This window comes from Rhinopithecus bieti, unplaced genomic scaffold, assembly GCF_001698545.2.
Source record: "Rhinopithecus bieti isolate Rb0 unplaced genomic scaffold, ASM169854v2 scaffold_1017, whole genome shotgun sequence".
Taxonomy (NCBI): Eukaryota; Metazoa; Chordata; class Mammalia; order Primates; family Cercopithecidae; genus Rhinopithecus; species Rhinopithecus bieti.
In genome coordinates, this window is record NW_016803657.1 from 1726633 (window position 1) to 1749087 (window position 22455).

Consider the following 22455-nt stretch of genomic DNA (forward strand, 5'->3'; position numbering starts at 1 on the left):
GCCCCGCCCCCGGCATGGCCCCGCCCCCAGGCGGAGCCGGCGCCGGGAGCTGTAGCGGGAGAGCGTCAGCGGGACCCCAGCGCGGGCGGCGGCGGCTGGGCGGGAGCCCCAGAGGTACTGGCGGGAGCGAGGGACGGGAGGCACTGCTGTCGGGCCCGTCAGGGGAGAGGGCCTAGCCGTGGGCCCGGGTGATGTGTATGGGAGTGGGGTCCTCGCCACATTCGCCACCAGCACCCTCCCAACTTCCCTCCGGGCTCCAGTTCAGTCCCGAGTCAATATGTTCAGCCCCCTGTCTCTGACCAGCCGTTCCTACTTCCTCTGTGTGACGGCTTAGCCTGGCCAGCAAACCGGTGAGTGGAGGCGGCGGCTCCTGACTCCTGATGGCGGCGCTGTGACCCCCCTCCCCCTCAACACTGCAAGTGTGTGCGGGGCTCCCCCTTATTCTGAGGCTCCTTTTCTCCTTAGGCGGCCTCCACCCCAGTCTCTGGCCTGGCCTGGGAGGAAACATCTGTCGCACCCCCGGCAGCCGAAATGGGGTCATGACCTCCAGATGTGCTGGGAAGTGGCCAGCTCCTCCTCCTGGGGCAGCCAGGCCTTCCGGATCTGTGGGGGCGGGGCCGGCCCTTTCCCCCCACCCCTAGTGACACAGACCCGGAGGAATGTCCTGGCCTCAATGGACCCTGTGTGAAGCTTCAGGGTTGGGGGCAGAGCCCAAGAACACCCCTCAAGGCAGCGCCAGAGCCTGGCATTGAGCCACAGCAAGAGGCAGCCCACAGGCTGGGTGCACACATGCACAGAGCTCACTTCCAAGCGTGCAGAGCTCAGCCCGCACAGAGCAGGGCTTGCACAGACCCCCACCCTCATGCCCTCCTACTCCTTCACACACTATAGCCCAGGCCGGAGCGCTGGATGTGCCCAGAACTTGGCTCATGGAGCCAGGGGCTGCACCCGTCACACACACAGATAGCTAGCGACACTCACCTCACTCTTCTCAGTCTCTCAACAGCCTTGGGAGGGGACAGAAATAGTTAACCCCAGGTTTTTGTTTTGTTTTGTTTTGTTTTGTTTTGTTTTTGAGACAGAGTATCGCTCTGTCGCCCAGGCTGGAGTTCAGTGGTGTGGTCTCGACTCACTGCAACCTGCGCCTCCCAGGTTTAAGCGATTCTCCTGCCTCAGCCTCCCGAGTAGCTGGGACTACAGGCACGCACCACCACAGCCAGCTAATTGTATTTTTAGTAGAGACAGGGTTTCACTGTGTTGGCCAGGCTGGTCTCGAACTCCTGACCTCCGGTGATCCCCCCCACCTTGGCCTCCAAAAGTGCTGGGCTTACAGGCCTGAGCCACTGCGCCCAGCCACTTAACCCCATTTTAGAGATGAGAAAACAGAAGCTCAAAGTCAGCATGGGAGTTTATTCAGGAGAATTAAGGTAGAAGGCACCTGGGCTGGGGAGCCGACCCTTGCTTGGTTCTGGAGGCCCCAGGCAAGGGGTGTGTGGAGCCCCTCCTCCACTGGCCCAGCCCTGCATGATGTCGCTGGATGCTGCATGAAGACCCACCATTAGATGCCTGTACCCCCAGTGGAAGGTCCCCAGCTCCCTGTCCTCACTGCCTACTCCATCCAGGTCTTGCCTGGACGTGGCTTCCCTCAAGTTCTCCCACCAACATTTGCACCTGCCTCTGGCGTCACATTTCCGCACTTAGCAGGTCCCTGGGGCTTTGGGTGTCTCAATCTTGCATCCTGTGAGACCTTGAACCTCAGCCCAACACCCACCTCCCAACACCTACGCACACAGACAGCAGTGGGCAGGTGCAGCCCTGCTTAGGCCCTGAAGATGAACAGACCCAGGTTCAAATCCTAGCTCTGACATGGAATTGCTTCAGGCAAGAGCATCTCCTCTGGACCTCATTTGACCATCTGTCACATGGGGTTCAGACCTCCCTGTCTGCATCAGTGAGACCAGGTAGGCAGAGGTCCCTATGGGTCCCTGTCATTGTGACTCCTCTTGCGCCCAAGCCTGGGCACAGTAGCCTGCAAGAAGGTGAGCTGGCCTGTCCTTCAGGCCAGGGTGACTGGGGTCCCATGACAGCTGCTGTGACCCCAGCACCTTCCTCAGGATGTGGGGGCCTGGCAGAGGGCTAGGCCCACAGCTGGGGCTACTTCCTGTGCTGAAGGAAGTCCTCTTGCCATTCCTGCTGCCCTGCCGTTGCCCCCCTGGGAACCCATGTGTCCTTGTGGTATTGAGGCCTTGAGGTCCAGGGCACTGAGATCAGACCTCTCTGGGTGATCAGCTCTCCAGGGACCCTGAAGGAAGTGGGAGGGGCAGGGAGGAAGGTCTCTGGGGACAGGACGTCCTCCCTTTGTTAAGTGGGCAGGACCCAGACACCAGTGGCCCCTGGGTTTCCCGTCCCAGCCAATACAAGTCATCTGTCCAGTTGGGCTAGGTCCTGGTGGGACCCTTACTCTGGGCCCAGGCCAAAGCTAAGGTGTGTGGGTGGCAATTGGGGGACCCTGGAAGCCCCAGGACTGCCCAGGCTCCAGGACCCTCAGGGCCAAGACCCAACAGCCCAGCCTCTAGCCATGCCCAGCTAAGCCGGGGAGGGGGCTGAAAACCTCAGCCCTAGGCAGACAAGGAAGTGGCCTGGAAAGCGGAAGCAGCTTTGATGGTCTCGGAGGGGGCCGGAAGCCAACGCGGGTGGTGGAGGACCAGGCTGGGGGCCTGGGTTCCTGTTTTTTGCCCAGGCCCCTCTGAACAGCCCCCTCCTCCTTCAGGGCAGGAACTGCTGCCGCAACCTCCGGCTGGGCACCAAACACCCGTGCCCGCCAATGCGGCCCAGCCCCCGGAGAGTCAGGCCCACAGAACATGCCCATGTGGGCTGGCGGTGTGGGGAGCCCTCGGCGGGGCATGGCCCCTGCGTCCACAGATGACCTCTTTGCCCGCAAGCTGCGCCAGCCAGCACGGCCCCCGCTGACACCGCACACCTTCGATCCGAGGCCAGTCCGGGGCCCGCTCCTGCGCAGCGGCAGTGATGCAGGTGAGGCCAGACCCCCCACGCCAGCCAGCCCCCGTGCCCGTGCCCACAGCCACGAAGAGGCCAGCCGCCCTGCAGCCACTTCCACCCGGCTCTTCACTGACCCGCTGGCACTGCTGGGGCTGCCAGCCGAGGAACCAGAGCCTGCCTTCCCGCCAGTGCTTGAGCCTCGATGGTTTGCCCACTATGACGTGCAAAGCCTGCTCTTTGATTGGGCTCCAAGGTCTCAGGGGACGGGGAGCCACTCAGAGGCCAGCTCTGGGACCCTGGCTTCAGCGGAGGACCAGGCTGCCAGCTCGGACCTGCTGCATGGGGCACCTGGCTTTGTGTGTGAGCTCGGGGGTGAGGGTGAGCTAGGCCTGGGTGGACCAGCATCCCCACCTGTGCCCCCTGCACTGCCCAACGCGGCCGTGTCCATCCTGGAGGAGCCACAGAACCGAACCTCGGCCTACAGCCTGGAGCACGCAGACCTGGGTGCTGGCTACTACCGCAAGTACTTCTATGGCAAAGGTGAGGAAAGGCAGTTCCAGGGAGGGGAGAAGGGGTGCTGAAGAAGAGGTCCCTGTCACCTGCAGTGCACACAGTAGGGCTCATGAACTGTCCATTTTCTGTAAAGTCCCTGGCCCTGGGAGGGCTCAAGAGCTGAGCTGGGGTCCTTCTGGACCCACTTTCAACGACCTTCTTAAGGCTAATCCCCGGCCCCTCACCCCCAGCCAGGGCTGGTCCTTCTGCCTCCATCTGGTTCAGCCTGGGGAGAGATTCCCTATGGGCATTTCTGTGGGGTGAAAACTCAGGCCCCAAAGCCCTGCATCCGTGAACCTTGTTCTCACCTGCACTGCAGAGAGGGCTCCAGGACACAGAAGACAGAATGGGGGCGTGGTGGGCGGGGCCAAGGCAGGATTTAGGCCTGGGAGCTGGCCGCGTGGATCTAGGTCTGGGTCTGGGTCCGGGTCCACCTCTGGATCAGGATTGAGATCAAGATGTTGAGCTCGGGGCTACAGAGGGGCGGGACTTAGTCTAGGGTCAGCATTTGGTGGTGAGATGAAGCGTAGGGCGGAGCTTAGTGATGCGCGTGGTCGAGCGGGGGCGGGGCTGCCAGCGGGCGGAACCAATCATTTTCTTCGGCGCGGTCCCCCAGAACATCAGAACTTCTTCGGGATGGACGAGTCGCTGGGCCCGGTGGCAGTGAGCCTGCGGCGGGAGGAGAAGGAGGGCAGCGGAGGGGGCACCCTGCACAGCTACCGCGTCATCGTGCGGACCACGCAGGTGGGCCGGGATCGCGGGATCAGGACGTGGGTTGCCTCCCCGACACCCTGTATGCATCCTGAGTTCCCCTACACCCCTTCCTCAGCTCCGGACCCTCCGTGGCACCATCTCGGAGGACGCGTTGCCGCCGGGGCCCCCACGGGGTCTGTCCCCAAGGAAACTTCTGGAGCATGTGGCGCCGCAGCTGAGCCCCAGCTGCCTGCGCCTGGGCTCAGCTTCACCCAAGGTACCACGGACGCTGCTCACACTGGATGAGCAAGTGGTGAGTGACCGGCCGCGGAGCCCCCAGCCGTTTAACTGGCCCCAGTCTGAACCCAGCCTGCCCAGCTCCCAAACCCCTAGCCTTGACCCTGATCCTGGGCTGGGTGGTGACCCCAGGAGAGCTAGCTTTTCAGAGAGAAAGTATCAGAGGCCATCTGGAACCTTGCTTCTCAAAGTGAGCTCTGTAGACCAGCAGTATCCACATCATCTAGAAATGCAGATTCTGGGGCCCCAGCCCAGACCATCTGAATCAGAGTCTGCTCTTTATTTATGTATGTATTTATTTAGAGATGGAGTCTCGCTCTGTCACCCAGGCTGGAGTGCAATGGCGCAATCTCAGCTCACTGCAACCTCCACCTCCCGGGTTCAAGCGATTCTCCTGCCTCAGCCTCCCGAGTAGCTGGGATTACAGGTGCGCACCACCATGCCCAGCTAAGTTTTGTATTTGCAGTAGAGACAGGGTTTTACCATGTTGGCCACACTGGTTTCGAACTCCTGACCTTGTGATCTGCCCCCCTCCGCCTCCCAAAGTGCTGGGATTACAGGCGTGAGCCACTGCACTCAGCCCAGAGTCTGCATTTTAAAAAGATCTTTACAGCCCTAGATGCCCTGGTCTGACTCACCCCACCGGTCCTGCAGTTCCCGCATCATTCCTGGCCAATTTCCCCCACAGCTCCTGCTGGGTTTCCTCTCACATGTGGTGCTCCAGCTTCCTGGAGCGGCTCCTTCCATCCCCCACTCCATGCTGAAAGCTGCCTATTGGCTGAGTCTCCTCTGTGTCATTCAACCCATCAGTCATTCAACAAACATTTCTTAGACCTTCTTGGTGCCAGGCCTCAGACTGGATGCTGGGGACAGGTCTAGACCAGGTGCTTTGCTTGAGTAGCTCACAGCTGGGTGGGAGAAGGAGACCCAGAGAGAACTGCTGAAATACAGGAGCAGGATAACACCGAAAGGGGAATGTTGAGGGCTCCATGGGCCACAAGGGTAGTGCTGAGAGCCCTTCTTTGGCCAGGGTTTTCCAGGAGGGAGAACTTTGCTCCAGCCTGGATAAGCAGGTGTTTTCCAGTCCGAAGGAGTAACTTGTGCAAAGGCTTGGAGAATGAGAGCATGGCACAGTAGGCAGTCAGTTCCGCGTGGCTGGGGTCGGGATTGTGGGGAGGGGCTGGGGAGAAGCTTGCATTTGTTACCATGGGCACTGGGGAGCCATGGAGGGATCCAGTGCAGATCTGAGAGGGGCAACTCTCTGGCTGCAGCATGGGGACTAGACTGTATGGGGCGGGGAGGCCAGGCTGAAGGCTGTTGCAGTTGCCCAGGCTGGACACAGTGGCATCGATAATGGAGGTGAAGAGGAGGCGACCCAAGAGGGACTGGGTAGTCATGTGGCTGACTGGAAGAGGTGAAGTGCTAGGATTCCCCAGCTTCTTGGCCCCCAGGAGTGGTGCTTTAAGGAGGAGGAGCAGGGTGGAGGAGTCACAGCAAGGTAAGACATTAGGCAGCTGGAGAAAAGGGCCTGGGGTTTGGTAGGCTGGTCTGAGTGGGAGGCAGAGATGGGGGTGTCATGCCTGCTGCAGCCAGGGAGTGGGAGGAGCATGGGTGGAGAAGAGGCCCAGGCAGAAGAGGACGGGGTCCCTGGGGCCCTAGGCAAGGTGAGTTTCCAGCTATCCTCAGTGCCAACTGTGGCCGGGAGGGTGCCAGGATGAGGCCACATCTGCGGTCCATATGGGGAGTGGGAGGTGCAGGGGGTTGGAGGAATGAAATGGAAGTGGGGACTGTGAGTGCAGACAAGTTTAGTTGTAGAAAAGGGAGGTGACTGCTGGAGGGGAGCCTGTGCTGTTTGGAGGAGCTCAGAGCACCTTGAGCTGGGCACAGTTATCCAGTTATCCGCAGAGGGAAGAGCCAGGAACAGAGGGCACAGAAACGAGAGCATGGGGGGCAGAGGTGGTGCCTGGCTCAAGGCCTGAAGGGGCTGGGGTGGGGGTGCTTTGGATTCAGGGGTGGAGAGGACAGTCCAGCCTTGAGATAAGGAGGATGATAATGTGTATGTTTATTGGAAGGGTTCTTTCTGTGAGTCACCTTCTCTACTGCCACATGGGAACCAGCCTCCTCCCATCCCTTCCTACCTGTGCCCTCCCAAGCACGAGGAGCACAACAGACTGTACTCACCTGACAGGCAAGGACACAAGTGGCTCAGAGAGGGCTGGTGCTCAGCCCCCAGGCCAGCGTCACATCCATTCCCTAAGAGCTGGTGGGGTGGGGCTGTGGGGGACTGAAGCCTATGCCTTCTGTCTCCTACCCACAGCTGAGTTTCCAGCGCAAGGTGGGCATCCTATACTGCCGGGCGGGCCAGGGCTCGGAGGAGGAGATGTACAACAACCAGGAGGCGGGACCAGCCTTCATGCAGTTTCTCACCTTGCTGGGCGATGTCGTGCGGCTCAAAGGCTTTGAGAGTTACCGGGCCCAACTAGACACCAAAAGTGAGGCCCAGGGGCAGGAGGGGTGGGAGCAGATCTGTGCTGAGGGGGTGAGCACGAATTGCCTTGTCACTCCTTTGTCCATACAATCCTGGGGCTGGGGGCTGGAGAGTTCTTTGTGTGAGCTGAGGATCTGAGTCAGGGCTATAAGGGTCAAGCTATGGGCTGAGAGGAGGGGCTGGGACTGTCCCTCAAGGCCCAAGTACCCTACTGCCTGAGCTAGGGCTAAAGTGGTTTGGAGGCACTACCCCTCCACCAAACACATTCCAGCAGCTCAGCCTCATGGAAGAGAGGTGCCCCTGCCTCCCTGGTGGAAGGGGCCCCAGGACCCCTGGGAGGTGTTGTACTGAGCACCCCGTGCCTGCCTTTCACTTTCCCAGCATGCCACACATGCTTGGGCCTGGAGTGACACCTGTTCTCCTAGGACACCTGACCCTGGCCTCTCTCTGAGACCCCTTCTCATTTCTGTCTTCATTCTATTTCAACGCTCCCATCCTGACCCCCCTTCACTCTGGCATGGGGCTGGAGCCTGTCGAGGGAGGGGAGGAGGGGCACCTAGGGATGAGGCCCTTGGATCTCACTGGCTGGGCATTGGCTGGTGGCATGACTGGTTGTCCACTTGCTGTTTGGGGCACAGAGGCTCCTGTGTGCAGACAGGAATGGCAAGTTCAAGTCACTCAGATTCCCCTTGTTTTCTCCTTCTGTATCCCTAACTCCCTGGCCACAGCGGATTCCACAGGCACACACTCCCTCTACACCACGTACCAGGACCACGAGATCATGTTCCATGTGTCCACGATGCTGCCTTACACCCCCAACAACCAGCAGCAGGTGTGAGGGGGACCAGCGTGGGGGTGGGGCTTCCGGGAACCATGGAGGGCCCTGCATGGTCCAGGACATTTGAGCTTTGGCTGGAGCTCTGTTGGCCCCAACAACCCGCTCCTCTGGTGGCCCCTTCACAAAGACAAACACCCTAGGTCTTCACCAGAGGCAGTGGGGGAGCCATTGGTGTCTTGGCTTTCTCCTGCTTGAATAAGGAGGGGTTTGGGGCACGGAAGGCCTCATCACGAGCCCCAACTATCCAACCCCCAGCTCCTGCGGAAGCGTCACATTGGCAACGACATTGTGACCATCGTGTTCCAGGAGCCTGGCAGCAAGCCCTTCTGCCCCGCCACCATCCGCTCACACTTCCAACACGTGTTCCTAGTGGTTCGGGCACATGCGCCCTGCACACCGCACACCTCCTACAGGTGGGCACCAGTGTGGTCCCAGGTCTCCCGTGGGCATGGCGTCCTGCTACCCCTCACTTCCACCTCTCTCCCCGCAGGGTGGCCGTGAGTCGCACCCAGGACACCCCAGCCTTCGGGCCAGCTCTGCCTGCTGGCGGAGGCCCCTTCGCCGCCAACGCCGACTTCCGCGCCTTCCTGCTGGCCAAGGCGCTGAATGGCGAGCAGGCGGCCGGCCACGCACGCCAGTTCCACGCCATGGCCACACGCACCCGCCAGCAGTACCTGCAAGACCTGGCCACCAACGAAGTGACCACTACGTCGCTGGACTCGGCTTCACGCTTCGGCCTGCCTTCCCTAGGTGGGAGGCGCCGGGCAGCCCCTCGGGGCCCGGGCGCCGAGCTGCAGGCAGCAGGCTCACTGGTGTGGGGTGTGCGAGCTGCGTCCGTCGGGATGGGAGGTGCAGAAAAGACTGAGGTACAGAGAAAGGACAGCGAAGTGCACGCGCGCGCGGGGGCTCAGGCGAGCGGAACCCGAAGCGCCGAGGTTGCCCTGTCCTGCTGGACATCTCGGCCGAGGCTCTGGTGCTGGTGCGCCGGCGGACGGCCGCTAGAGCTAGTGTCAAATTGCGCCTGGATACGCAGACGGCTGGAACCTGGACCTTCTCCAGAGCAGCAACGTGACTTGCTACCACATCAGGCCCGGGGGAGGGATCACGCTGCGCTTCGACGGTCCCACCGGCCAAGCCCGTGGCGAGGGGTGGCGCGCCTGGCAGGTGTAGCCTGAGCGGAAAACTGGGCACCTCGCGCGCTGGCGGGGCGGAGGCTGCTTTGTGATCCCTCCTCCGCCTTTGTCCCACCACTCTGCGAAGGGAAGTTGGGGAGGCAGAGCCAGCCCTGGGCTTGGGCAGGGTCCGGAAACTGGGTGCCCTCGGTAAAGCGACTTCTGGTCCTCATCCCTCGGCGGTGGCACTACGACCCTCGGGGTGCTGTGGAATCGTTCCGTAGTGGGCCTGGGACGAAGAGTCCCACGGGGGACGGGGCTTGAGGAGGCCCACCGCCGGCAGCCTCTGTCTCCCTTCGTACCTGCCCACACAGACACTCAGCTGGTGAGCCGCGGTCTGACTGAGACATCTCTTGCTTTGATCGTCTGCGGGGCTTGCCCGCGACGGTCAAGAATCCGCCTGAAGGTCTGCGAGATGTGGAACGCCGAGGGCTTTCAGTACATGCACGTGGACGCGCTTCACGTTCGCTGAGGACCGCGGGTTGCTGCGCCGGGGGCGCGGCGCGCTGGCGAGGTGCGGGCCAGAACAGCTGCCGAATGTCGTCGGCCCAAGGAGACCGGGCTGGCCCAGCTGCGCTCGGCGCCCAAGGTCTGCGTCACCGTCCTGCCCCCCGACGAGAGCGGCCGGCCCCGCAGGTCAGGGTGCCGGGGACGCGGGGAGGTGGGAGGGCCGGCACTTGGCCACCGCGCAGTCTGTGCCTCCCGGGTCGCCATCAGCAGTTTCAGGAACCCCGTGTGGATACCTTTCCTTTTAGAAAGAGTCTCCGGTCTCTTAGCCCGTCTGAACCTTTCTCTCTCTCTCTCTCTCCTTCCTTCTTCTCTCTCTCTCTCTCCCCTCTCTTCTCTCTCCTCTGTCTCGCTCCTCTCTCTTAATTTTCTTTTTTTTTTGAGACGAAGTTTCACTCTTGTTGCCCAAGCTGGAGTGCAATGGCGTGATCTTGGCTTATTGCAATCTCCGCCTCCCGGATTCAAGCAGTTCCCCTGCCTCAGCCTGTCTTGTAGCTGGGATTACAGGCACGCACCACCACGGCCGGCTAATTTTTTGTACTTGTAGTAGAGACGGGGTTTCACCATGTTGGCCAGGCTGGTCTCGAACTCCTGACCTCAGTCAGGTGCTCCACCCGCCTCGCCCTCCCAAAGTTCTGGGATTAAAGGCGTGAGCCACCGCGCCCTGAACCTCTTTCTTCATATGTGGAATGGGACCCGTTAAGCGCGTTGCTCCCACTGCTTAAAAGATCAAATAGCCCCAACTATCTGTTTTTTTTTCTTTTTTTTTTTAAAGTGTTGACACCTGCCCGCCTGCCACCACCACACACATTACACACTATTGATAACTTCCTGTGCTAAGCCGGGGTAGGCAAACATTTTCTGTAAATGGCCAAATAATAAATATTTTAGGCTTTCTGGACCATCTGGTCTCTGCCGCAGCTACTCTGTCGTTGTAGGTAAATGAATAAATAAATGTGCCTGTATCTCGCTAAAACTTTACAGACACTGAAATTCGGATTTTATATGATTTTCACTTATCATGAAATATTATTTTGATTTTTCCACTAGTTAAAAATGTAAAATCTGGACTGGGCGTGGTGGCTCACACCTGTAATCCCAGCACTTTGGGAGGCTGAGGCAAGTGGATCACCTGAGGTCAGGAGTTTGAGACCAGCCTGGCCAACATGGTGAAACCCGTCTCTACTAAAAATACAAAAATTAGCCAGGCATGATGGCAGACGCCTGTAATCCCAGCTACTTGGGAGGCTGAGGCAGGAGAATCACTTGAACCCAGGAGGCGGAGGAGGTTGCAGTGAGCTGTGATCACGCCACTGCACTCCAGCCTGGGCAACAAAAGCAAAACTCCGTCTCAAAAAAAAAAAAAAAGGTAAAATCCATGCTATCCATGCTTAGCTTGCAGTACAGCAGCTGGCACATCTGCTTTAGAAAAGAAAAGGAAAAGGCACAGGTTGGATTTGGCTACAGACAGTACTTCTGGGATTTAAGCAATTTAAACATCTTATTTAAACCCTCACAGCACACTAGGGAGGTTGGTACTGTTATCCCCATTTCACAGATGGAGAAATTGATGTTCAGAGTGATTTGCTTGGGATATACAGGGGCAGCACTGGAATTTGAACCATAGTCTGGAAAATGGCCAGTAACCAGGCAGTCATTTTCACTGTTGTCTGGAAGCTGGGGAGCTCTCCTGCTCCTGGTAGTGAGCCGGGCTGGGGGTGGGGCTGGTGATGCAGGACGCTGGGGACTGGGGAAGTCCTGCCTGACCCTGTCTCCCTCCACAGGAGTTTTTCGGAGCTGTACATGCTGTCCCTGCAGGAGCCCAGCCGGCGGGGGGCCCCAGAGCCTGTGCAGGATGAGGTCCAGGGGGTGACCCTGTTGCCCACCACAAAACAGCTGCTGCACCTGTGCCTGCAAGATGGTGGCAGTCCTCCAGCGCCTGGGGATCTGGCTGAGGAGAGGACCGAGTTCCTGCACAGCCAGAACTCGTTGTCACCACGCAGGTGCACATTCTTGGCCTTCCCTCTCCTCCAGGCCTCTGGGAAAGCGGCTTCCCTTTCTGAGCCACCCCTGCTCTCCCCAGTTCCCTGTCAGATGAGGCCCCAGTCCTGCCCAACACCACCCCGGACCTCCTCCTGGCCACCACGGCCAAGCCATCAGTACCCAGTGCTGACAGTGAGGCACCCCTGACCCAGGTGAGCAGAAACCAGGCTCTGGAGCCCAGTGGCACAGTGGTGACAGTGGGCATCACTGAATCTGTATCCACTTCTGTCGCACAGGACGGGACGGGCAGTCCCAGTGGCTCTGAGGACAAGGGCAACCCGGCTCCAGAGCTGAGGGCCTCCTTTCTGCCACGTACCTTGTCTCTGCGGAACTCCATCAGCAGGAGTGAGTCTGGACCCAGGAGAGCAGGGGAGGGGTTGGGGGGTGCTTCTGGGCTTCCCCAGCTCAGCCTGCTCCTTGTGCCCACAGTCATGTCGGAGGCAGGCAGTGGGACCCTGGAGGATGAGTGGCAGGCCATCTCGGAGATCGCCTCCACTTGCAACACCATTCTGGAGTCGCTGTCCCGAGAGGGTGAGGCCACCAGGGTGCTGCAGTAAGCCTGGGCAGTGCTCTTGCCCCCTTTCTGACGTGCCCACCTGATCCCTCTGTCCCCACAGGACAGCCTATCCCAGAGAGCGGAGACCCTAAGGGAACTCCAAAGTCTGATGCTGAGTAAGCTCCCCAACTCCCCACAGCCACTTTACCTGCCCACGTGACCCCCCACTTCATGCCTGTCCGCTGGGGTGGAGCTCTGTCCCGGCTCTGCTGCCACATATGCCTAGAAGACCGGCGGGGCCCCTCTCTTTAGGTGGGGCTGAGAGTCAGCTGGTGCGCTGCGCCCTGCCTTGGTCCTGCTGAGTCTTGACCCCCATGTCCTCAGGCCAGAGCCTGGGAACCTCTCAGAGAAGGTCTCTCACTTGGAGTCCATGCTCAGGAAGCTGCAGGAGGACCTGCAGAAGGTGAGGGGTGGGCTGGGCTTGGGGGGAGTCACAGGGTTGCCCCAGGAAAGGGGCTGGCGGCTCTGACTCTTGTCTTCCCCCGCCACCCCAGGAGAAGGCGGACAGGGCAGCCCTGGAGGAGGAGGTGCGGAGCCTGAGACATAACAACCGACGGCTGCAGGCAGAGTCTGAGAGCGCAGCCACACGCCTGCTCCTGGCCTCCAAGCAGCTGGGCTCTCCCACCGCTGACCTGGCCTGAGCCACCTGGGACCACCTGGGCCCCTGAGAGCACCGTGGTCACACTGGGCCCTTCTCAGGAACTCTCCCTGCGCAGAGGCGCGTCTTAGCACTGCCCCCTCCGCAGCCCCTTATTGGGTGGCCTCCACCCCTTCCCTGTTTGTAAATATTCTGTGGAGAAAAGAGGACTTCAGGGAGTAAAGAAGCCACTGCTGTCTGCGTCTGAATATGTGTCCAAGATAGGGCAGGGCAAGGGGTTTTGCCTCCAGAGGCCCCAGCCAAACTCCTTGGGGCAGTCAGGACAGGCCCTGGGAACACTGGCTCAGAGATGGGCTGGCACTCACTGAGGGGTCCCTGAGGTCAGGCCACTGCTTGGCTTCTCTCCCATAACGTTTATTTGGTTCTGCGGGGAAGCAGGTGGTCACAGCCCACACCTACCCTGGCCATGCATCACAAGGCCCTGCACCTCGGTGCAGGCCTCATTCTTCTCTCTGAAGCCACTGAGCCCCCAGGCCTCGTCCTCTCTCCACCCACCTGGCCACTTCTTGCAGGGCCCAATTCCAGAGGCGGTGGCATCTCCGCCTCAGTTGACTGGGACTGTTTCCATGTCCTGGAGGAAATGGGCCCTTGACCCGCTTCTCTCCTCACCAGCCTATGGTCCTCTAAGTGGCATCATCAAGTCCAGACTTGTACTTTGTCTAAATCCTTTGTTTTCTGGACCTGAGACCTAGACAGGGCAGACTTGCCCAGCATCTGATGCCTATTCCAGTCCCTTCCTAGGCTGGCTGAAGCTCCATGGTGAGACCTAGGCCCTGGGTCTGTTAACTTAGGTGCTGGCAGGATGAGCTAGGCTCTGAGAAACACAGCATCTGAGGATCAGGAAGGCTTCATGGAGGAGGTAATGAGGGCTGAGTTTTGAAGGTTGGGTAGGAGTTCACCAGGCAGAGACGTCAGAGGTATCCTGGTAGGACCAGTCTGGCTGGGGCCTGTTGGACTAGAGCCAAGGCACACACAGGAATCCACGGTCAAAGAAGCCGTATCAGAAAGGGTTGTGAAGGTGCACTAGGGATCGTGGATTAGCAGTTCCCAAGACTGCCAGTTTTTCCTGGTTGTGGACTAGTGTGGAAGGCTCTGGTCACTGAGGGTGTGTCTGCAGAAAACTAGGATCTGGTCATGTGGTTGATGTTCGAAGGGAGATTGATGGGGTGAGATCTGGATGTCAGAGCTCTTTGGCTGCAAGGAGGCAGCTGTAGCCACAGTCCAGTGGGAGGTATAGTGGTGACTTAAACTCAGTGATAGCAGTGACAGTGGGGAGAAGTGGGCAGATTTTCCAGGACCTCGTGGAAAGACTGGATGCAAGTTACTAAGGGAAGAGTTGTGGCATCTACAGTAGTGGCCAGGTTTCCGGCTGGAGCCCCTGGAAGGTGGCAGGGCCAGGGCTGACACAGGGAAAAGGAGAGGCAGACTGGGGATGGCTGAGGTCATTTGGAACAGGGTGTTTGAGAGGCCCGAGGACGTCAGAGTGGAGATGTCCAGGGGCTGGCGCGCAGAGGAGAGAGGTCTGGGCTGGACACGAGGACTTGGAGCTGGTGAGCCATGAGCATGATGGGATCATTCAGGAATGAGAGAAGGACCAGGAGAGGTCTTCCGTGGGTAACGGGAGGAAGCGGGACCGAGAAAGCCAAGGCGAGGGAGGCGCAGCCTGGGCTGCATGGCCTGGGCTCCCTGGTTTCCCTCTGGGCCTCGGCTCGGGGACCTCCGGTCGGGGTCCCTGCGCAGCTCAGCAGTCGGCTTCCTCAGCTTAGGAGCCTTCTCACCCCGCCCGTTTCCTTCCCGGCCCCGCCTCCCAGAGACTACCCCGCAGCTTCGCCCGGGTCCTGACCGGGCCACCGCGAGCCCGGGCTCCGCCCCTCGCGTAGGCGTTCCGCCGAGGCCCGCCCTCGCTCCAGGCCCCGCCCCTGGCCGTCCCCAGCGAGCCAGAGCCCCGGGGCAAGCTCCACTTCCTCCATGCATTCGGCCAGCAGTTTCGCAGACGCTGGCCATCGGAGCCTGCACCCAGGGCCTTTTGTGTTCCTAGGAGACTCGCTGAGTTTTGGGACGCGTCCCGCTGACGATAACTCCTTTTCCCCTGCTATTGTACTCCCGCAACAGTGCGAAGCCCAGAGGAAACGCCATCGGTTTCGGCGGGGATTTCCCCCAGATGCAGGACTCGGCCTCCGGTCGCTGAGGGCTCCTTGTGCGCCTGCGCACTCGAGAACGGGGACCAAGCCGGCCAGCGCTATTTGCTCAGCTTGCGCTGGGGCAAAGCGGAAGTACGTCCAGCTGTAGCCCTGTGGGCTGCGGCTGGGCCTTTGTTTTGGCTTCCTGAGGCTGTGGATTGAAGATTTCACCGTTCCTCCCAGAACATTGTATCAAAGCATCGGTGGGGCAGGGTAGATCTTTACCTGGCACTGCACATTCCCCAAGAGAAGCACACACTCCCTGGGCCACCCAAGGAATTAAGTCCAAATTTCCTGGCCCCATCAAATCTTTCGAACACCGTTTCTCTTACCTCTGACGCTGGCTAGTCCCTCTGCGAGATCCACTCTCAGCTGATCTAAGACCTGGAGCAAATAGGGCCTCTTGGAAGACTCCTGAAACTGCTCAATCCCCAGTCAGTGGGCCCTACTAGGCTCTTGGTGTGTTAGGACTCCTGCCTTAGTTGCCCGTTTTCATCCACTGGACAGTAACTCGGGGTTTCCAAGGGCATTCTCAGACTGCAGGTTCTCAGAGGACAGTGCACGCATTCACCCAGCTCTCTACCACCAATGTCCGGCCTGATGTGACTAGCAAAGTGTGTGCTCAGTGTCTGCTGAAAAAAGCGAATCTCTAGCCAGCTTGGCAACAGATTTATTAATTCAGAGTAGAAAGAGCGAGAGTCCAAGTGCTTTGATTCTTCGGTGAAAACTATGCCTCCTGACTGGAGAGCTGCCAGCCTGCTCTCCCCGACTCTTAACAACTTGCCCTCAATTAAGGCACTTGAGAAGAGGGAGAGCAGGGAAGTCCCAGACCAAACCCCCTCAGGATCCTTGAGAGCGCCGGCGCTGTTCCACTGGTTTCCTTCAGCCACAGTTGAGCAAGGAAAGAGCTGGCAGAGACCTCTGTAGGGCACGAAGGCCAGCCCCTCAAACGCTGGTGTTAGGCACAGGGACCATGCCAGTGCCATAGAGGGGCTGGTACCTGGGGCGTTAAGGTGTAATGAATCCATGATGGAAGACACTTGATAATAAGGCTGTGTGGACTCAAAGGCCTTACCTCTAGCCTGCTCCTCTCTCTAGGAGAGTACTAGAAGCTGCAGGATGGGGAGGGGGGACCCCAGAGTTCCCTACAGAGAAGGGAGCTGACCATCAGGATAGGGGAAGAGTTTGAGTTTCCCCAGCTTCCCCCTTTCCAGAGAAGTTAATGCTTCTGCTTAAGCACCTCCAAAGAGAGAGAGAGAGATACAGATATTGCCAATAAAAGAATAAAATATGCCTTCCCCCTCCAAGGAAGACATCACCAAAGTTGGGGGCAGCTGGAACACACCCCACCAGAATCCGTAAGTGCTTTGGGAGGGTTTCAATCCCCTGCAACCCTGTGCTCTGGGGAGGGCAGGCATCACCCCTTAGGAGCTGATCTGACTCAGCAGGGCTGAGAAGTCCATGTCCACAATGGAGGAGAAGTCTTCATCTCCTGAAAGGAGGCCGTTGGGGAGCCCCGGGGCTCCCAGTGGAGCAGGAGCTGGGTCAGGGGGCCTCTGGGCCCCTGTCACTAGGCGAGTTATAGCCTCAGGGTACTCCATCAACATGGGCTCAGTTGTGTGGGGGGCTACAGGTACGCCCTGGTTCAGCAGCTGCTGAAACTCGGAGTTGTCGACTGATGCCAGGTCTGTGAACACGGTTGGGTCTGTGCTGTTGCCAAGCAAGGCCCCCAGGTCTTCATCATCAAACTGCAGCTGCAGCAGGGCCTCTGACAGCGTTCCTTCCCCAGCCTGGGTGGGCTTGGGGGCAGGTGGGACCATAGCCTGAGGAGGGCCTGGGGCTAGGACTGGGACAGGGGCTGGGGCCTGGGCCAGAGCTGATACCATGGCTGGAGCAGGGGCAGGGGCTGGAGCCTGGGGCAGTACTTGGGGAGGGGCCGAGGCCAAGGCTGAGGCCTGCCTTATCTGCCCAGAAGGAAACACCATGGTGGGAAACTCATCATAGTTGATGGTGCTCAGGGGTGACGTAAAGGGATAGGGCTGGGGTGCTGGAGGAGAGAGACAGACAGGCAGGGGTCAGAGAAAGCCCTAGAGATCCACCCCGTCCTCTTACCCCAGCCCCTCTTGATGGCGCCTGGGCTCAGTCCCTCTCTAGGAAGTCACTGCCAACACCCTATCTCCTTCCTCTTACCCCATCTGACCCAGCCTGTAGAGTCCAGTTCCAGCTGGACTCCATGTTGGAGTCCTCCCTAACTACTCAAGCCCACAAAACTCTCCCAGCCTTTTAGAGGAAGGGACACTTTGAGAGACAAGCTGGACTCTTCGGTTTACAGCTGAAAAACTAAGTCCTGAGAGGCAATGAGCCCATGGAGCACCAAGTGAGTAGCGGCCTCAAGTGGACAGCTTGTCAGTTTTTGGGCCTCGCACCGGCACATACATCTTGCTAATTCAGAAGTGATTTTTGTTCCCCCTAATTCAAGCGAGAGACGAAAGCAGAGATTCTGCATTTTTTTTTTTTTTTGAGACGGAGTCTCGCTCTGTCGCCCAGGCTGGAGTGCAGTGGTGCGATCTTGGCTCACTGCAAGCTCCGCCTCCCAGGTTCACGCCATTCTCCTGCCTCAGCATCCCGAGTAGCTGGGACTACTGGCGCCCGCCACCACGCCCAGCGAATTTTTTGTATTTTTAGTAGAGACGGGGTTTCACCGTGTTAGCCAGGATGGTCTCGATCTCCTGACCTCGTGATCTGCCCGTCTCGGCCTCCCAAATTGCTGGGATTACAGGCATAAGCCACCGTGCCCGGCCGATTCTGCATTTTTAACTTCTGAATCCCAAGATACCCAATACAGGATTTAACTGGCACAGTGGTTCCCAGGCTTCAGCGTGCATTAGCATCCTAGAAGTTGCTGGTTCCTGTGCCATCCTTTCAAAGGCTCTGATTCAGTAGGTGTGTAATGGGGCCCAAGAGTCTGCATCTCCACTGCTCCTCAGCTGAACAGAGCTGAACCTGTCGTTCCAGTAGGACAAAAGGAAATCCTTACCTGGCTTGGGAACAGAAGCTGAGCTGCGGGAAGGCACAGCAATGCGCCGAGGTGGAGGCCGGGGGTCAGTGGGTCCTGTAGGGCAAGGGCTGGGTCAGTTCTCAGCCCCAGGGTGTCCCCTCCCTACCTGCTGCCTTTCTCTCTGTCCTTCCCGGTCCCCATCTCACCGCTGAAAGGACTCTTCTTCATGATGCTCTTGAAGGTCTCATATGTCCTTTTGCGTTTCTCCTCAATCCGGTGACGATCGTCTGGGAAAGTAAGGGGAGAAGTGGGACTTGCTCTCCTCAGGTGGGCCCCCAATGCTCTCAAAGGACCCTCAGGAGGAAAGCGAGGAGCCAGGCTTTCCCAAGACCCGTTCTCCCAACCTCCGCTGCCAGTGAGAAGGGATGTGTGACACCCAGCAGTTCTGAGAATCCCACAGCTTTTGGAGGCCTCTGTTGGCTGAATCTGCCCCTCTACGGCCACATGGTGAGGCCGAGTACAGGGGCCACGCTCTGGGGAAAGAGGAGCCCTGGGAGGCCCCAGCCTCCAGCTCACGCCTTCCTGCACTGCTCACGTCCTGGCTCACTGTCAGGATCCACCCAGGGCAGTGAGAATTTCTTGCCACTCTGGGACAGCTGGGGCACAACTGCCTTAAGACTTCAGCAGAGACTCTTATTCTCATCTGTAATGGTTTCATATTTTAGTCGGAGCTTTCAGAACTGTCTTTCTAATTACAATGGTACTTTAGTAGCTCCAAAGCACCTCAATTCCATTAATTCAAAGACAACCTCATCATCCCTCAAAAACTGGATTCTTTCTCCTGTATTTCCTGATCATCCATCTGCCATCTGCCCTGTCACCAAAGCTAGAAACCTTAGAATGATTACCTTCTTTTCTCTCACTCCCCACCACTAACTTGACACATATTTATCAAGCACCTACTATGTGCCAGCCTCCCTTCTAGACACTGGGGATGTGGCCATAAGCACACAAGGTGTCTGCTCCCAAAAAGTTGGCATCCTAGTGAAAAAGTGAGACAGACACAACCATATATACAAACCAGAAAATCTCAAGTGACAGTGGTCCAGGGAAGATACGGTGATGGAACAATACCGGAAGTGAGGTCAGGGCAGTCTAAATTTAGAGGGAAGGACTAATTTAGAGGTCAGAGAAGGACTGGCCTAAGCCACCTGCATTAAAACCTTGGGCGAGGCATTCCAAGCAGAGGCAACAGCTAGACACAGGTCCTGAGGTGAGACTGAGCTTGGTCTGTAAGACGCAAAACGGCTGCAGCCTGAAGGGTAACTGAGGACGGTGGCGGGGGCGTGGTCTTGCTTTGCTGTTCTTTCTACAAGGTTTGTGCCGCATCTTCTCTTCCTGGACCACAGCAACATCTTCCAGAATGGCCTCCCCACTTTGAGTCTGTCCGTCTCTGATCTTCTACACGTGGCCTCCTGAGTCAACTTCCAAATCTGCTCCTGTCACTTCTCTGCTTAGAGGCGTTCAGCTTAACCAGGCCCTCCTCTCTCTGAGCCTGTTCACTGCCCAACATCAGCTCAAACCACGAAGATGCCCCCAAACAGGCCGTGCAGTTGCCAACACCCCGTCCCTTCCAGGTGCTGGGCCACCTGCCTAGAGAACACACTTCCGTGTCTTTCTCCAGCTTCAATGCCACCGTCTCCATGCAGCTGTCTCCAGCTCCTCGGAGGCCACGGTGCCCCCGTGCTGCACCACACACACCTCTGTTTCACATGTCATTCTGTGACTTAAGGATCTGTTTTGCACATTTGTCTTCCTCAAGTGACTGAGATTCTGAGGGCCGGGAGCATGTCTTACTCATTTTTTGTATTCACAATACCTGGCACAGGCCCTGGTACCAAGTAGACATTCAAACCTTGAGCAAAATGTGACTGAGCTCTATGGTAGTGACAAGACAACCAGTGTGGCAAAAGGACCTTGAAGCCAGATGGCCTGGGTTCCAATGCTGACTCTGCTACTTACTAGCCACGTGAACCCAGGCAAGTCAGACACTATCTCCTGCTTCAAAAGCGTCAAGAGATTAAAATCAGGTAATCCAGTGAAATGCTTGGAATGGGGCAGATGTGTAGTACTAGCTCAACGTCTGAGGTATCCTTATTATTAAATGAGGCAAGAAATGGATTCCAATCACCATATAAATCCCAAGCTCTGACTCCAGCTTCTGGCCCTCAACTACAGCCCCCGACACGCAGTCTCGGCCTCTCTCTCACGGCAGAGCCCAGCTGCCCCGATGCCGCCGCCCCAGCTGTGTACCTGTATCTGGCAGGTACTGGAATTCCATGGGCTCACTAAGCTCCCGGTCGGAAGGCCGCCGCAGCTGCATGGAGACACGCACAGGAGCCTGCAGGCTGGGGTCTGCGTAGGGAGGGGTCCGGAACACAATGGCCACTTGTCGGTGCACATCAGCTTGCGAAAAGGAGCCTCGGGCCTCCCAGCCTGGTCCCGTGAAATACACCTCAATGTCCTCTGCAGAAGATGGGGTGGCAGTGTGGGTCAGTGTGTCTAACCCTCCACGGTCTCCCCCTCAACTTCTGATGCGTGTCTTCTAATATCACCCTGCGGCCCACCTGAGGCCCCTGAGGCATAGGAGGAATTATCCAAAGCCAGTTACCTGACACGCCCCGTCTCTGCTCAGCTTCACCCCTTGCTCCCAAGAGCCCACCCCTGCCTCCTGATGTATACCTTTCTGCACCTTGTCACACAGTAGGAAGATCTCATCCCCACCGAGGCAGCTGCCAGAGTTTCGGTTCACTCGGCAGATCTTGAGTTCGGCAGTGTTGGGGGCACCTGAAGCAGTGAGAACAAGGAAGGAGGACCTGAGCCACCAGAGGTCCCTGGGGTGGCCTGCAGGAGATGCAACTTCCCTGCCCAGCCCCGAGTCAAGGTTGCCCAGAGCTTGCCACCTACACCTTTGCAGCCAAAGTCAGACCTTCTTATTAGCTCCTCACCCCAACCGATTCAGCAAGTATTTGCCTACTGGGCGCTCAACACTGATCTAAGCAAGGAGAATACAACCACATACAAAACCTAAACCTCTCTGCTCTCACGGAGCTTATAGTCCAGTGAGCGCCAATCTGATGATCACACTGTTTCTCCACCTGACCAAAGCAATCTTTAAGGTCAGTCTGTACCCACCGTGGCAATGAGCCCTTCCCTCCTGACCCCCAGTTTATCCTGGTTTCCCATCTTTGGGGTTCCAGAGTCATTTTATTTCCATTCATCCTGCTGGTTACTTAATTAAAGACTGCAGCTGATCAGTCAGCCCAATTCATCTGCGGGCTTCCATCACTGAAGCATCATTCTCGAACACTATCTTGTTCCTGGGAGTTCATTTCCTAGAGTCATTATTGCAGTTGTGGGCACAACACCTTCTCATCACACGATACTGAAAATGCCCATTTCCCATCAGACTCCCTGCTAGACTCCCTGCCGCCGGAGCCACACCTCAAGGACAGCTCTGGGTCTTCTTTGCCTTCTCTCCCCAGCCAACAAAGAGCTGGGCACAGAAGTGAAGACGAATACACAAGAGGATTGATGAAGCCAGAGCACCTCTTGCAGGCCACACTCACCCCAACCCCCTTCCTCCTATCCAGGCCCACCCTCTCCCCTTCCTGTGTCTCCCTCGCTACTCACGGTTGTCAAAGATGGGATGAGAAAGGACAGGTGGCAGGCAGAGGGGCCTGCCTGATGGATCCCGCACTGTCACCTGGAAGCAGAGCCGCACAGCATTCAGGTCGTAGTCCCCACGCTGTTCTTCGATAGGAACTGGCAAGAAAACAGGTGATCAGGAGAGCAGGGGAAGTGGGGATATGGGTGCGACCAGTCGGGGCAGGGAGCTCTGCTCTGGGAGGGCCGCTGGCGAGTGTGTAAAACACAAGTCCTAGCCGGGCGCGGTGGCTCAAGCCTGTAATCCCAGCACTTTGGGAGGCCGAGACGGGCGGATCACGAGGTCAGGAGATCAAGACCATCCTGGCTAACACAGTGAAACCCCGTCTCTACTAAAAATACAAAAAACTAGCCGGGCGAGGTGGCGGGCGCCTGTAGTCCCAGCTACTCGGGAGGCTGAGGCAGGAGAATGGCATGAACCCGGGAGGTGGAGCTTGCAGTGAGCTGAGATCCGGCCACTGCACTCCAGCCTGGGTGACAGAGCAAGACTCCGTCTCAAAAAAAAGTAATAATAATAAAAACTTCTGTGCTGCAACCAATGCCATTAAGAAAGTGCAAAGATAGCCCACATCAAGGAGGAAAATATTAGCAAATCATCTACAGTAATCCCCTCTTAGCTGCAGGTGACACATCTCAGGCCCCCAGGAGATGGCTGAGACCACAGAGATTACCAAACACTGTGTATACTGGTTTTTCCATATATACATACCTGCGATAAAGTTTAATTTATAAAGTAGGCACAGGAAG

General features: G+C 58.0%; 2 protein-coding genes across 2 annotated transcripts; one reads left to right on the top strand and one right to left on the bottom strand.

The window, feature by feature from the left end:
* The first annotated feature begins 26 nt into the window (after positions 1-26).
* Positions 27-12982, top strand: SIPA1 (signal-induced proliferation-associated 1). Its single transcript, XM_017892249.1, has 17 exons — positions 27-114; positions 2771-3540; positions 4169-4296; positions 4382-4558; positions 6860-7034; positions 7759-7862; positions 8124-8281; positions 8359-8936; positions 9355-9503; positions 9594-9676; positions 11332-11550; positions 11631-11742; positions 11827-11935; positions 12020-12121; positions 12208-12262; positions 12471-12549; positions 12641-12982. Exons 2-17 carry the CDS (start codon positions 2862-2864, stop codon positions 12785-12787), a joined length of 3054 nt encoding a protein of 1017 aa, XP_017747738.1. The 5' UTR covers positions 27-114; positions 2771-2861; the 3' UTR covers positions 12788-12982.
* Positions 12983-15637: 2655 nt separating this feature from the next.
* Positions 15638-21943, bottom strand: RELA (RELA proto-oncogene, NF-kB subunit). Its single transcript, XM_017894000.1, has 6 exons — positions 21676-21943; positions 20725-20829; positions 20296-20508; positions 18189-18269; positions 18022-18096; positions 15638-17031 (listed from the first exon to the last, which is right to left on the bottom strand). The coding sequence occupies exons 3-6, from the start codon at positions 20363-20365 to the stop codon at positions 16409-16411; spliced, it is 849 nt and encodes a 282-aa protein (XP_017749489.1). The 5' UTR covers positions 20366-20508; positions 20725-20829; positions 21676-21943; the 3' UTR covers positions 15638-16408.
* Between the last annotated feature and the right edge of the window lie 512 nt (positions 21944-22455).

What these genes read in the sequence shown, in the direction of transcription:
- SIPA1 (XM_017892249.1), top strand. Translation starts at nt 2,862, where the DNA reads ATGCCCATGTGGGCTGGCGGTGTGGGGAGCCCTCGGCGGGGCATGGCC. An exon ending in CCCCCAACAACCAGCAGCAG is followed by an intron (nt 7,863 to 8,123) that starts GTGTGAGGGGGA and finishes TCCAACCCCCAG; the next exon opens with CTCCTGCGGAAGCGTCACAT. An exon ending in TGCACGTGGACGCGCTTCAC is followed by an intron (nt 9,504 to 9,593) that starts GTTCGCTGAGGA and finishes CGTCGGCCCAAG; the next exon opens with GAGACCGGGCTGGCCCAGCT.
- RELA (XM_017894000.1), bottom strand. Translation starts at nt 20,365, where the DNA reads ATGCAGCTGCGGCGGCCTTCCGACCGGGAGCTTAGTGAGCCCATGGAA. An exon ending in CCAGTACCTGCCAGATACAG is followed by an intron (nt 18,270 to 20,295) that starts GTACACAGCTGG and finishes TTACTTTCCCAG; the next exon opens with ACGATCGTCACCGGATTGAG. An exon ending in AGCTTCTGTTCCCAAGCCAG is followed by an intron (nt 17,032 to 18,021) that starts GTAAGGATTTCC and finishes TCTCTCCTCCAG; the next exon opens with CACCCCAGCCCTATCCCTTT.